The 14465-nt window shown below is 49.7% G+C and overlaps 1 protein-coding gene across 2 annotated transcripts; it reads left to right on the top strand.

Moving 5' to 3' along the window:
* The first annotated feature begins 8776 nt into the window (after positions 1-8776).
* On the top strand, positions 8777-14245 carry IRF2BP2 (interferon regulatory factor 2 binding protein 2). 2 transcript variants are annotated; one of them, XM_054576759.1, is made up of 2 exons: positions 8777-10094; positions 10690-14245. In XM_054576759.1, the coding sequence occupies exons 1-2, from the start codon at positions 9050-9052 to the stop codon at positions 11403-11405; spliced, it is 1761 nt and encodes a 586-aa protein (XP_054432734.1). In that variant the 5' UTR covers positions 8777-9049; the 3' UTR covers positions 11406-14245. The 2 variants fall into 2 exon arrangements, with proteins under 2 accessions (XP_054432734.1, XP_054432735.1); XM_054576760.1 differs by having other exon boundaries at positions 8778-10046.
* Positions 14246-14465: the final 220 nt, after the last annotated feature.

The following is a 14465-nucleotide window of genomic DNA, read 5'->3' as shown; positions in this document are numbered from 1 at the left end:
ATTCCCACAAAGTGAAATGAGATGAGACCTTTTTTTTTTTAACCATCACCCAAGATCATGCCTCTCTGTTTCGGGGCACGTCGGGAATGCCGCTGGTGGTCAAGAAATACCGAAACATCTGCTAACATGTGGCCTGTAACAAGGCAAGTGTTGGCAGGGTTTTCAGCGGCCCACCTCTGTGTGCGGCTCACAGATAGTGGCGCCCATAAAATGATCTCTTGGTGGTGGGAAGTCAGGGGGCAGAGCCTTTACTGTCAGCCTAGCCAGGCCTGTACCGTATAACATACTCACGTAGTGCGAAGCTCCAATCCGTGAATCAGAACTACCTGAAAACAGCAGCTCTGGGCAGCATGACAGCCGGCTGGTTCGCGTCTAACGTAGCTCTGCGGCCTGAGGCAGAAGCGGCCTCTTTCTCAGTCAGGAGAACGAACCCCCTTTCCCTGGTTCCGCCGTCGATTTGTCCCTTAATCCACTCCCAGCCTTTGTCCAAAAGAAAATGGACGTCGCTGTTCAGTTTCACCGGGGAAACGACAGCTCCTAAAATGGGAACACTTTCTGCAGTAACTATAATTTTTCATCCCTTCACATGGTGACACTACTAACGAACAGGAGAACGCCACCCTCGAGGGAACACGTGTCCGCCTTTGAACTGACTTTGGTTCTGACCCGTGGCAAGGCCCGTAGGCTTGACCCAGCACTTGCACTGCCCATAACGGCCTGCTACAATATGGGCACTATGCAGAGTGTGAGTCCTGCTGTTTTTTTTGTTTTGTTTTTTTTTAATTACTTGGAACCGGAGAGGTTGGCCTGAACACCCAGCACATGAAAATAATCAAGAGGTCGTCTGCCAACAGAAAACAATTTCAAAAGTACGGAATGCAGAATTCTGAGCCCAAACCGCTTGACAGCATCCCAGAAAGGCCTGTCCTGACATGTTTTCAGTGTAGGAGGGCTTCAGCATTCCAGGCTTTTAAAGAGCGTCTCCCGTTACAGCTAAAAGGGGCTGCTTGTCCCTCTCTTCCCTCTGAAGTCAAGGAATCTGGGAGTCAGGCTCTGGAACCCTCACTTAAAAGGGAAGAGTAACCTTCAGATGAAAAGTCAAGAACATGGCTCTTTTTTTATTTTTATTTTTAAAAGAATAGTTGAAATGACATGTTACACGAGTGTTTCCCACCACCACCACTTTGGGAAAACATAGAATTGAACAAACTTCATTGTTTTTTCATAATCAGACCCAAATAAACACAAGTCAGATAGAAGTTTATAAATATAAATTCACTAGTTAACAAAGTCACAACAAATTTTGAAACATCAGAATTCCTAGAACTTACTCTCATAACATCCTTTATAAATTCAGTTTATAGCCAACAAAGAAGCCACACAGCTATTAAGCAGTAGAATCCTGGGCGAGAATACCAAAAAACCTCAAAACAAGCTTCCACATCCTGCTGACCTATTCAGCTCAGTGCTTGTCAGCATACGACCTGTTGTTTTTTTCCTTCTTCCACCGAGACCCTCTTAGGTCATCTGAAAGGCCTGCGCGTAGTATGGTGACTCTTTGCCCATCACATATGTATACATATACATATACATATACATATATGTATGTATGTATATAAAATAAGGCAGTCTCATGTGGAAATATTTTCCATAAGCCTTGAAACACTTTAGTTTGGCACATTAATGCTGATAACAGATGTTTTGCCCTGGATAACTCAAACTAAGTATAGGCCGTGGTTTAGACACTCCTAGCCTGGGATCTGAGCCCAAACCAAGCAGACACAATGTTCTCAGATGAGGTGATGATCCGGTAGCCATTTAACTTCGCAGCTTTCTTTGGATGGCACAGTGCCCCCAGATAATGGGCAGGCAGTTACTGGTCATTTTTCTGCATTGTTTTGTAACACTCTCTGTGTCAGAAGAATGCCGGGCTTGGGCGTGTCGGCCTCTCCTGGACTCCCGTGGCCCCACGCATCACACGGAAGCTCACAGCAGAAATGGCCTCAGGCTCAGCATCCCCTGGCCCACTCCACACACGGGCCCAGCCCCAGCCCGGCAGCCCAGTGGGGTGGAGCGTCAGCCCGGCGGGCCAGGGTTGCAGGTTCAATCTCCCGTCAGGGAACATGCAAGAAGCAACCAATGAATGCGTGAGTAATTGGAACAGCAAATCAATCTCTCTCTCTCTCTCCCTCTTTCTTGAAAATCAATAAATTAACAAACATGAAAAAAGAAAAAGAAAAACACCACGAGCCTGAGTGTCCAAGTGACCTGCTTCAGGGCTTGTGCCAGGTGGGTGAAGAGAGGCTTGGCCATCTCCTGTGCAGGTATTGGCCTGTATGTAAAAAGGAACCTGTGAAGACGACAGGAATAGGAGGTAGCCCCACCAGTGGGCTAAAGAGAGAACTGCAGCTTGAAGAAAACTGAAATCTAGCTCTTGTTTAACTGCCTATTTTCTTGGTCTCAAGACAAAGTCCTTATTGTCTTGATGGCTCAGTTTACCAAATTTCTAAAGTGAAGAGTCAGACACTGATGTTCTAAGTCATTGTCGAGAATAATGCATTGCTTTGATCATGCAAATTAGATTGGTAGAAACAATAGAAACAATCTGAAAAATGGTTTAAACATAGCTACCTCTTAAGTGCTGAGAGCTAATTGCCACTGCCTAGGAAGTTCAATGTATGTAGTCCCCAGGCAGGTTTCAGAACCAACTTTCTCAACTCAGGAATTTGCTCGAAGGGCTGAGGCTGCTTGCCAACAAGTACATCAAAGTTCATTGGTATTTGGGGTTTAGCTGTCTGTGACAAGCTTTTTAGTCATTTTAGGAAATCTATTTCTCTACTTCTATCCACCAGTAGTCTTGGCTGGGACTCAGACGCAGGCTGTCAGTTCCCGTGTGCTTAGCTCTCTTCTTCTCTGTATGAACTTCAGTTCTGAGTGCGAATCTTATTTCTCTCAATGGTTTTGCACTCCCTTTGGCAAAGGCTTTACCACGTGGTCAATGCATCCAGATATTCACTCCAATTAATAAGTTACAGTCCACAATTAATCTTTTTTGCTTTCCTTTTTCCTTCTGCAGGGAGCTCTCTGTTGTACATAAAACTGACACCCCCAAAAAAAGTTTGAAGAAAAAATTTTGTTAAATGTTTAGATCTTTGGATATTATTGGAATACCACCTATACACATAATTGTTTTAAATAACAATGCTATTTTTTTTTTTTTTTGGCCAGATTAGACTAGAGCAAATTTGACTCCAGAACAGATTACTGAAATCCTATTGGTAAAGACCAAATTTTCCTGCAGATTGTTCTTCTACAAAACATACATTTTATCAAGAGAAAGTCCAGTGCACCTTGGCTAATTTCTATTTCATAAGAAATACAAACAATTAACAATGAAAATTTATGTAAGAAGTTTTGATTGTTTTGCTTCTTGTAACTCCATGGAGTTCTATGAAATATGACTTCATGCTTTTTTCTTTTTAGTGCACTGTAGCCCAGGATACACATTTGTCTCAGTGCAAAGTTGCCAGGATTGGAGTCCTACAATAGCAATTAAATGATTTCATGAGACCTTCCTCTCTGTTTTTAAGGATATGGGTCATGAAGAGTTAAGGGTGCAGTATTCCAGTTTGGTGAGTACGCAAACCATTTCCTCACCAGACTAAAGCCCAGAACTGAATCTTTTATCCCAACAACACAAGTTTTTCTTAAGGTTCATGAAGACCAACACAGGAGAGTTGCCATGGAAGGACGCATGGTGTGGGAGCCACCGTCCCTCACCTCTCCACCCTGCTGTAACCAAACCCTTGTCTTTGGATTGTGTGTCCTATGAAATACCCATGGGTTTTCTTCTTTTCCTATAAATATAAATATAGATAGGCAAATCTTAACACTTTTTATTAACACTCACAAATGTTAACACTCTTGTGCTTACGTGATTTTTTTTTTTAAGTGCAAAATGCCAACAAAATGTTATTGTTAGACAATAGGACTCACACCTGGATTTCAGTTCTGACGCTTGCCTTCAGTGTTATTTTAGGCAAATCACTTAACCTTTTAAAGCCTAAGTTTTTAGTTTCTTAAGAAAGATGGCAAATAATAGAATTTATGCTTGAAATAGTTTTTAAAAATGTCCATATGAAGATAAAATAAATACAAAGTTATATTATTTTTAACCTTTTAGAATTATAACATTTCTTTTTTTTCAGTTCCCTCGCTACTGAACGTATGAGTAGGAAAGTTAAAATGTTAAGCTGAGAGGAAATTTACCATTTTAATATTTTCAAACATGTGAAGTTATTCACTGTTTTGTCATTGTCTTCCTAGTGATATGTTTTAAAAGATTTTAGTGTCTTAAATATAAGTTAAACCCTCATCCAGATATTATTCCAGAAAAGTGCATTTCATCATGCTCTTTCCAAAAAGTCAATAGGAGGCTTCTGGCATCCAACGGCTGTTGAATCCCTTCCAGTTCTCCTACAAATTTCCTTGCAGACTGAGCGAGTGTGACCTCAATCTCTCCTTTGTGTTTTTTTTTTTTTTTTTTTACTCAGCTCGTTAAATTCTGACACAGTAAAGCAGTTAACCTACATCAAGACCCCAAATTTTACTCTAATGGGGACCTGTACATACGTTTGCACAGAGGCTGGTGACGAATAGCTTCTGGGCATGATGTGTGGCTGATGTGAGAGCTCCCTGGACTTTATTTGGCCTGATTCTCAGACCCTCCACGGAGAGTCATCTCCTCCACATGCGAAAGGCTTTCGCTATCTGAAGACTTTCTGTGCCCAGGGGAGGCAGGCTACAGGGAGAGGTCCAACAAAGGGGAAGTATTTCTAAAAAAGCCTATTTGCAATTTGAAAAACAAGATTATCTCATAAAATGCTATTGCTTAGAAGGCTCTTATATCTCTTACATAAGGTCTATTTATGTCCTGACTCTGCATAGTATGTGTAGATGAATTCATATAAACAAATGTTCAAATACATATTTATATCTTTTTTAAAGTGGAAAAATGCCTGAATATCACACGGGTTCCTTCAGTCTTATGGCACTTTGCTCAACTACAAGGAGCCCAGGATGGTAGCCACAGAAATCCAAAGGCCGCGTCACTGCATTTTTTTTCTCCTTCAAATATGCCAAGGTCAGAGTTTAAGCAGCTCTCGTACGGTTGCAACATCATGCTATTAATAGAGAGTGCTCTCTAAAGAATGAAGGCTGCGATTCCACACGTGGATGTAGGGTGAAGGTATGAACTCAGCAGTCCTGGGAACACCGGTTCCCTCGCAGTGCCCACCCACACGTTGCTGGGGGCCGGGGGAGGCACTCTCCCCCAGCTGCAGGCCCTCTAGGAGGAACCATTTCTTCACGGGGCCCTGTCAACGGTCAGCACTAGAGCTTTGTGGCTGCAGGAAGCAGGCTCAGATTTTAGACGGTTACCACGCCCACCCCGCAAGCCCACGGAGACAGTGTGGAAGGTCAGGTCTGTCCTTCCCAGGAGCTGCTGCTTAGAGCTGCTCTGTCTGGTTTACCTTCCCATTACTTCTCTTACCGTATCAGTACCATACTGAATGGCTTTCCTTTTGTTTCTAAATTGTGATTTTTATTTGTCTTTTTTTTTAATCTTAGAAATTAGGGCTGGAAAGGGCTGTTGCTTCCTCTAGACACTCAGTGGGAGTGTTCCCCATAGAACATTTCCTTTAGTTCTTAAGTCGAATGGCAGCATTTCAGCGTTCTGGTTAAAAGCCAGGCTCAGCCCACGGCCCCATCGCCCCGCACAAGGCCCTCAGCCTGCCCGTTCCGGGAGGAATGGGTGGGAGCCCCCTGCAGCCACGCTGGTAACCTTGACTGTGAATGGCAGAGCTTATCATAATTCTCTTCTGAGAGGACCTGGGGCCTGAAGCAGGAGGGCAGAGTCTACGTGACTAAAACATACTGACTTCCTCTTTCATAAGTCATCACATGATGAACTACAATTACAATTACTGCCTTGTCTCTGCGAATTGCAGACGCATTGCCTCACCCTAGAAACCCCGCTCCTGTGCTCCGAGGAGGCGGTGACTGCTGCAGCCATGCTTTGGAAGGTATCCAGCTCCAGGCAGCGCTGGGAGGGACGGCGGGGGTGGGAGACAAAAACAAAGCTGTGTTTACTTAGCATACATCGATAAAGCTGCTTCAGAGCTACATGAAAGGCCAGGCAGCAGGAAAGACTTGATACAATATAAGGAATTGCTGCCCAGGATCCAGCGCCAGCCTTAACCCCCTTGATCCTGGATCCTTTTATGGCCAGAGAGACCATAAACTAGCCTTTCCATTTTCCTAAGGGTATTTCATTAGGGAAGTTACACAGCCCTGTTTCAACATTAAACTGGTAGTGTAGAATAAGAAGGAACTGCCTTCCATTTGGAGAAGAAAAGCTCTGTTCTACAGAAATCCTTACTTAGTACCTCCCAAGGCAGAGCTTGCCTTTCAGTATTTCTACTTTGGGCTTTCCCTTGAGGGCATTAGTGCCGCTTGCAGGTAAATGAGTATAATTAGGCCATGGCTCTAACACCTAGTTTTGTAATGTTTCTGTGGCTGCCTAGTGGGGCCATCTCTTGGGGCTGCTGAGATGGCTCATCTCTCTGTGGCACAAAGACTAGGCCTCATCCCCTTTGGACCAGATGGGCCAAGTCATGTGCTAGAACGCGGCACATTCTCCATGGAGAGTGACCAAAGGGACAGGTCCCCCAAAGAGGGACTACCGCAGGGACTGGGAGTTACCAAACCCACTGTCCCCAGGTGCTTCCCCAGCTAGGCAGGCGTCAGGCAGCATTGCAACTGCGAGGCAGGATCCGGAACAGGGGGAGACCTCCATGGCAAGCGCACCTTCTCTGGAAATCCCCAAGAGAAGAGGTTCAGCGTTAGCCTGAAAAACATTTAGGTCTGGCATTACGTTTTCTGTGCCACTGCGGACAGGTTTTTTCATGTGCTTTAAGCAGCTCCCTCCACTGTTTTTCTAAGGGTGTTTTTCCTCTTCCTTGTGGTTAATCCTTTGAAGCAACCTGGCATTTTCAATAGCAACAACTAGAGAGAAACGTCAGCACGATTTTTTTTCTCTCTCCACCTACCAATCCAGCGGTAGGAAAGATAATATAATTAGTACCCTGTTCTTCCCACACTTAACCAGCTCATTCCAGTCTCAAGGAGCCATGTGGGTCCGTCTTCCAACAAAAGCGGCTCCGGGGGCCGTCCTTGCAGAGTTGAAGTGTCAAAGTCCCAACTGAGAGTGACTAAGGCTGCATCTATTAGTCAGTAAGACTAACGACCGGCCAAAAGTGATTTACTATAACACACACCAGCTCCTCCTCCTGATGCAAGTGTGAAACTCAAGTGCTCAGTTCAGCCCGGGCAGAGCAGGGGCTGCCAACCATGGCAGGGCGCGCCGGGCTTGCTGTTCACGCCGGGGGCGGACTCCCCCACCGGCGCTGAGCCTGGGCCGGGCCGCATGGCGCGCGCACATCCGCGCCCACCCCAGACGTCGCCCGCGAGCGGCGGCGCGGCCAGCCGCTCGCCCCACGGCCCGCGCCACGCCAAACCACCTCGAACCAACGCGGGGCCCAGAAGCAGGGCCTGCAGAAGGAGGGCCGCCGGGGGGCGGGGCTTGGAAGCGCAGGGCCGCCGAGGGGCGGGGGCTGCGCAGTGACGCAGCGCGCTGGCCGCAGGCTCGGATCCCTGGAATGTGCGTTCGCTCAATGAGGCCGCCAGCGCCAGCACCGCCGAGTCACGTCCGCGCGGAGCGTGCGCACTGGGCAGCGGCGCACGCGGGCTTCGGCCTCGCGCCCACGTCACGCGCCCGCCTCAGACCTACATAAGCGGCCGGGTGCTGGCGCCGCGAGGACCGCGTTCGGTGAAAAGGGAAGGTATAGCAGACAGGAGAGCTCGGTCTCGGGGGTCGCTCTTCGCCCCGGCCCCTGTCCAGAAGGTCCCAGGCTTGGGAAGTCGTTCTTCAGTGTTAGAAAAACTTAAGGGGGTCGGCGGCGGGTACCCCGCCCCAAGACACAGGCGAGTGTAAAGCACTACTGAACAGCCTAACTCCTAAAAAAACCCTGTGAGCCACGGTGCTTACAGACAGTACAGTTAGAACCAAATCACAAAGTAGCCCCCCTTTAAAAACACGATTTTATCCAAACGGGCCAAGGTAGAGGGAGTCCCTACTGAATTGAAGTCGCCGGGCGATTACAAGAGAACGGACCGCACTTGTAGCGCCTTCAGCTGAGACGCGCGACCCGCGAGGCACGAAGCAGGCTCTCCAAGGAGTCTCCGCGCGGGGGAGGGGCGCGCGCGGGTGCGCGCGGGGCAGGGCAGGCAGGCGCGCGCGCACGAGGGGAGGGAGCCCGCGCAGGCGCTGTGCGAGGCTGTCGAAGAATCAAGTCTGTAGAAGTGGAGCAGCGCGGCGGCAGCAGCAGCAGCGACGGCGGCGGCGGAGCTGAGGCGGGCTGGGCGCTGACGCGCGCGCTGGAGAGCGGCGACGCCCGGAGCTGTGAGGGAGCAGCGGAGCGACGCGGGGCTCGTGCCGTGCTCCGGCTCCACGCCGCCCGGCCGCCGCCGCTCCGGCGCGGCATGCCCCGCCGCTCGGGCTGAGCCTGCTCCGGCGGCCGCCCCCCGGCCCCCGCCCCCCGTCCTCCCCGCCCCCCGCCCCGCACTCCGCGCCCGCCGCCGTCGCGACCTGCTGCGCTCGCCCGCGCCCGCGCGGCCCGTCTTCGCTCCGGTCTGGAGGCCTGCCGCGGCCCCGGCCGAGCCCCCGCCGTCGCGCCCGCCGCCCGCCCGCGCCCGCCGGGGGGCCGTGCTGCCGCGCTTGCAGCCCCTCGCCCCGCGCCCGCCGCCCCTCGTGCCCCGGGGGCGCTGCGCGGGCGCCGAGCCCGCGCGGGCTCTGCTTTTGCCGCCGCCCCTGCCGCCCCTGCGGCCGCCGCCGCCGCTGGTGGGGGAGCCGCGGGGTTGGGGGGGCAGGAGGGCGCGCGCGGGGCCGGCGGCGAGCGGCGGCGCCCCCTCCTCCGCGGGCTCCGCGGACATGGCCGCGGCGGTGGCGGTGGCGGCCGCGTCCCGGCGGCAGTCGTGCTACTTGTGTGATCTGCCCCGCATGCCTTGGGCCATGATCTGGGACTTCACGGAGCCCGTGTGCCGCGGCTGCGTCAACTACGAGGGTGCCGACCGCGTCGAGTTCGTCATCGAGACGGCACGGCAGCTCAAGCGGGCGCACGGCTGTTTCCCGGAGGGCCGCTCCCCGCCCGGCGCCGCCGCCGCTCCGGCTGCAGCCAAGCCGCCGCCGCTCTCGGCCAAGGACCTCCTCCTGCAGCAGCAGCAGCAGCTCGGCCACGCCGGCCCGGAGGCGGCCCCGCGCGCCCCGCAGGCGCTGGAGCGCTACCCGCTGGCCGCCGCCGAACGGCCTCCACGCCTGGGCCCCGACTTTGGGGGCGCCCGGCCGGCCGCGGGCCTGGCCCAGCCGCCGACGCCGCAGCCGCCGCCCGTGAACGGCATTCTGGTGCCCAACGGCTTCTCCAAGCTGGAGGAGCCGCCGGAGCTGAACCGCCAGAGCCCGAACCCGCGGCGCGGCCACGCCGTGCCGCCCACGCTCGTGCCGCTCATGAACGGCTCGGCCGCGCCTCTGCCAGCCGCGCTCGGCCTCAGTGGCCGAGCTGCGGCCTCGCTGGCCGCTGTGTCCGGGGCTGCAGCCGCCAGCCTGAGCTCCGCGCCGCCCGCCGAGCTGGGCGCGCACAAGCGGCCCGCGTCCGTGTCGAGCTGCGCGGCCGCGGAGCACGAGCAGCGCGAGGCGGCGGCTAAGGAGAAGCCGCCGCCGCCTGCACACCGCGGCCCGGCCGACAGCCTGTCTTCCGCCGCTGGGGCCTCCGAGCTGGGCGCGGAGGGCGCGGGCAAAGGCCGCGCGTCCGGAGAGCAAGACTGGGTCAACCGACCCAAGACCGTGCGGGACACGCTGCTGGCGCTGCACCAGCACGGCCACTCGGGGCCCTTCGAGAGCAAGTTTAAGAAGGAGCCGGCCCTGACTGCAGGCAGGTTGTTGGGGTTCGAGGCCAACGGGGCCAACGGGTCTAAAGCAGGTAGGGGCGGCAGTGGAGTGAGGGGATCTAGGGGAGAAAGGGACGGAGAACTTTGGCAGTGGTGGGGTGGGGGGTGGTGTTCTCATTCCATTCACCATTTTACCCTAGCCCAGAAACAACAAACACCCAACTTCCTGCTCTGCCCCAGGCGGAACCAGTGCTTAGTGGCAACGTGTTCATGTGCTGAAGCAGCACAACAGAGATGAGTCAGACTGGGCTGATAGGCACTGACACAGGGTTTTCCTTTCCCAGCACATTCTTGGATGGGAGCAGGAGGGCACCAGTCACCTTTTAACCTGTTGGGGGACCTTAACACTCACATTCACAGTTAAATCTGGGGACAAGCATGCATGTGTAGAAACAGGCAGTTGTATATGAGCCATTTTCTGAGGCATTTTAAAAACTGCTGTCGAGCCTCAGAGCCAGCCCATAAGTGTTTTAACTTGCACGTGTATTTGAAACTCATGTGTTTTTAGATACAGGCTTTTAGATGGTAGAACCGCTTTAGTGAGTTTTGTTTCATGTTAGTTAATCTTTTTCAGTGCGTGTTCATTTATTTCCTCCTTTTTTCCTTTTATTTGCTTGTTTTTTTCAGTTGCAAGAACAGCAAGGAAAAGGAAGCCCTCTCCAGAGCCAGAAGGTGAAGTCGGGCCCCCTAAACTCAACGGAGAGGCACAGCCGTGGCTGTCCACGTCCACCGAAGGGCTCAAGATCCCCATCAATCCCACATCCTCTTTTGTATCGCCACCGCCACCCACTGCCTCACCTCATTCCAACCGGACCACACCGCCTGAAGCAGCCCAGAATGGCCAGTCCCCCATGGCAGCCCTGATCTTAGTAGCAGACAATGCAGGGGGCAGTCACGCCTCGAAGGATGCCAACCAGGTTCACTCCACGACCAGGAGGAATAGCAGCAGCCCACCCTCTCCGTCCTCAATGAACCAAAGAAGGCTAGGCCCCAGAGAGGTGGGGGGCCCGGGGGCAGGCGGCACGGGAGGACTGGAGCCAGTGCACCCCGCCGGCCTCCCGGACTCCTCTCTGGCAGCCAGCGCGCCCCTGTGCTGCACGCTCTGCCACGAGCGGCTGGAGGACACCCACTTTGTGCAGTGCCCGTCGGTCCCGTCACACAAGTTCTGCTTCCCTTGCTCCAGACAGAGCATCAAACAGCAGGGCGCTAGTGGAGAGGTCTATTGTCCCAGTGGGGAAAAATGCCCTCTTGTGGGCTCCAATGTCCCCTGGGCCTTTATGCAAGGGGAGATCGCAACCATCCTTGCTGGAGATGTGAAAGTGAAAAAAGAAAGAGACTCGTGACTTTCCAGTTTCAGAAAAACCCAATCATTACCCTTAACTAAAACTGCTTGAATTGTATATATATCTCCATATATATATATATCCAAGACAAGGGAAATGTAGACTTCATAAACATGGCTGTATAATTTTGATTTTTTGAATACATTGTGTTTCTATATTTTTTTTGACGACAAAAGGTATGTACTTAAAAAGGCATTTTCTTCTTTTGTTAACGTTATTAGCATATCTCTGTGCTTTATTATCCTGGTGACAGTTACCGTTCAATGTAGGCTGTGACTTGCGCTGCTTTTTTAGAGCACTTGGCAAAACCCGAAATGCTTCTAGCTGTGTTTGTATGCACTTACTTTAAAAAGAAAAAAAAAAAAAAAGCCAAATACATTTTCTGACATTGTAAGATTGCCTTACTGTCTGTTATTCCTTGTTGCTGGCCCCTTTCTCAGGCTGGAGGCCAACTGGTGGAGAAGGAAAGGAAGTGAGTGCAAGGGGCACTGTTGTGAAGTGGGCACGCCACTGGGAAATACCAGTTTTACCCCAGAACATTAGATACTGAGTCTTTCTCTCTTTTGTTCTTAAAGTTCAGTTGTTGGGACATTGAGGACTGCCTGAGAGTTGCTGCTGAGAGATTTTTGGGACTGGTTTTGAGGGGAATTTTTTCTTGAAGGCGAAGTTGACCACTGTTCGCCGCCCACGTAATCAGTTGTAAGATTATAATGCTGCATGCTAGTTGGTTACATAATACACAATTCAGTGACAGAAGGCGGTGGCGATGGTGGCGTGGACGAGGTGGCACTGCCATCTTTGAGCAGGGCCGGGCTCTGCAGCGCCACTCCATCCTTGTAAACACCCCGGAGCTCTGTTGTTGTTGCTGTTGTCATTTCCTTGGAAAAGCGTTGCAAGAGAAGTTACAGTCCAGGTGAACTTGGAGATTGTGGGATTGCTTTCGTTTCTGTTTTGTGTTTTGTTTTTTGATCATTTACCTGTAGTGCTATTGCTGTTGATGCTCTCAGCTACACCGTGTCTCAGGAGTGCTGACTACAGCGTGGTACAGTGACAGTAACAGCACCTGGTGCTGCCAGGACTGCCCGTGGGCGCACCAGCGACAGCCCCGAGGGGGTGGAGGAAGCCTGTAATTTCCTTCTTACGTGTGTTTGAAATACCAAGTGAATAATACAGTTCTTCTGGGGAAAAATGAGAAACTAGTGAAAATTAAAGAAAAGGTTTTACATAATAGACAGGCCCCACCTCTCAAACTATTTTTAGAAGCCTTTTGTAAACATTTCTTTTGATCACTATTTTGCATCAGTAAAATGATTTTTTTAAACCAATAAATCATCAGTTATTAGAAATAGTTGTCTCAGAGCGATACTGGTTTTTCTTTTGTGCTGTTTTAACATCCACAGGAACACTATTTTAAGTCGTTTTATGTTCAGGTGTTTGTAACTTGGCCCTATAATTAGGCTGAATCATCGCTTCAAGGTCTATTACAACTTATGTGTATCGTTCACAACCCAGCTTCTATTTTAATTTGAAAATATAGATTGTTAGCCACTTTGGGTTATTTTTTAGTTCTGTTTTTGTCTTTTTAAAATGGCTCAAATATTTTTTAATGGTCGGGTTATTAACACTTGAAAATCAGATACTGCACCAAATACAGTATTTTTCGTAGTGTTTTTAATGAGTGCACCTATTAATGCTGTGCAAATTCATGTTACAAGTCATTGTTATATGACCAACAGACTTGCATGATTAACCAGTTTGTTATTACTTTTTTTTTTAATTGGGGTAGCTATGACTCAGATCAGACTGGTTTCTCTTATGTAAATGTACACATGCAGAAACAGAGTCAGTTTTACATGCCCATAAAGACATTTGTAAGGAACTCAACTATTATGGTCTGTTGTATAAATGTGTATCTAGGCACTTTATTATAAACTGGAATTTGACCTCTTCGATGTTACAAGTTTATCAGTCATTTGACCTAATTTGTGGTAGCTATCTGTATGTTTTGCAATCTTAATGCAGATAGCTTTCCAAAAAAACAATGAAGAACCATCCTGCTGTTTTGAATAAGTTTATCCAGCTGTGGAAAAGACAGCCTACCCTTCTCTGTGCTGATGATGGTTAAGAGGAAGAAAACGCACAGCTTTCAGGGGCTGTGTGTGGAGGTTACTCCTGTTAAAAACTGCGATTCCCATCAGTCGGCCTGGCCCCTGGGTGGCCTTCGTGGAAGACTTGCAGCTGGAAAGTGTTGATCTGGGTTGTTTTTCTGGCATTCTCCTAAGTTAAAAAGTTAACACGGGGACATGGGCTTGATCTTTTGTGGTGCCCGATGACAGTACAGAGATGCTCCCCAGCTGGATAAGAATGTCAGAAAGCTACTTACTGTACATGGGCAGTATCAGATTTCAAATCCTAATATTTCAGCTGTGCTTTTAATACTCAAAATATTAGGGGATGGGTGTTGAAGCTTTCCCTTTTTTGCTTTACCGATTTATAGGATTTAACAGATGTACTGTCTTTCATGTGGCCTCACATTAAAAGTTATGAGAACATACACATGGTTTACAACTTTTATTATATACCTTTCCTTGGCCGCCAAGTATTTTAAAAAGTGTGCCACCTTTTAACCTTTACTTTTTTTTTAAGTTGAAGGTGATACTTTTTCTATATATGATGAAACTCATGTTAACTGAAGTGAGTGTAATCTCAGATATCAACATTATTATATTTTAAAATCACGCTGTGGAAATATCACCTGCATTCTGTCATTTGTCAGATTTACAGTACTTTTTTTTCTTTAACTTTTAGCATTAAATAAAAATAAAATTGGGAGCACTGAACATTTTCTGAGGCCTTTTTTTAATTTTTTAAAGTAAGGTCAGAATGGCTGGTGCTTTAATCACTAATGGCAATGCGACTCAAGGATGTGTGGGTTTGGGGTTGGGGTTTGACTGGAACTGCAGAACAGGAGATAAAAGACACAACGAAAAGGCAACTGATGGTAGGAGGGGAAAAAAAAGTGCCAGGGGCTGGGGAAAGGGCAACTGGATAGGGTAAACA

Source organism: Pteronotus mesoamericanus, unplaced genomic scaffold (genome assembly GCF_021234165.1).
Source record: "Pteronotus mesoamericanus isolate MK-2021 breed Mesoamerican mustached bat unplaced genomic scaffold, CSHL_Meso_final contig_347, whole genome shotgun sequence".
In the NCBI taxonomy this organism is placed as follows: Eukaryota; Metazoa; Chordata; class Mammalia; order Chiroptera; family Mormoopidae; genus Pteronotus; species Pteronotus mesoamericanus.
This window is presented reverse-complemented; position numbering and strand designations above follow the sequence as displayed.

Coding starts and splice junctions, on each gene's coding strand:
- IRF2BP2 (XM_054576759.1), top strand. CDS start 9,050: ATGGCCGCGGCGGTGGCGGTGGCGGCCGCGTCCCGGCGGCAGTCGTGC. Junction 10,095..10,689: donor GGCCAACGGGTCTAAAGCAG/GTAGGGGCGGCA, acceptor TGTTTTTTTCAG/TTGCAAGAACAGCAAGGAAA.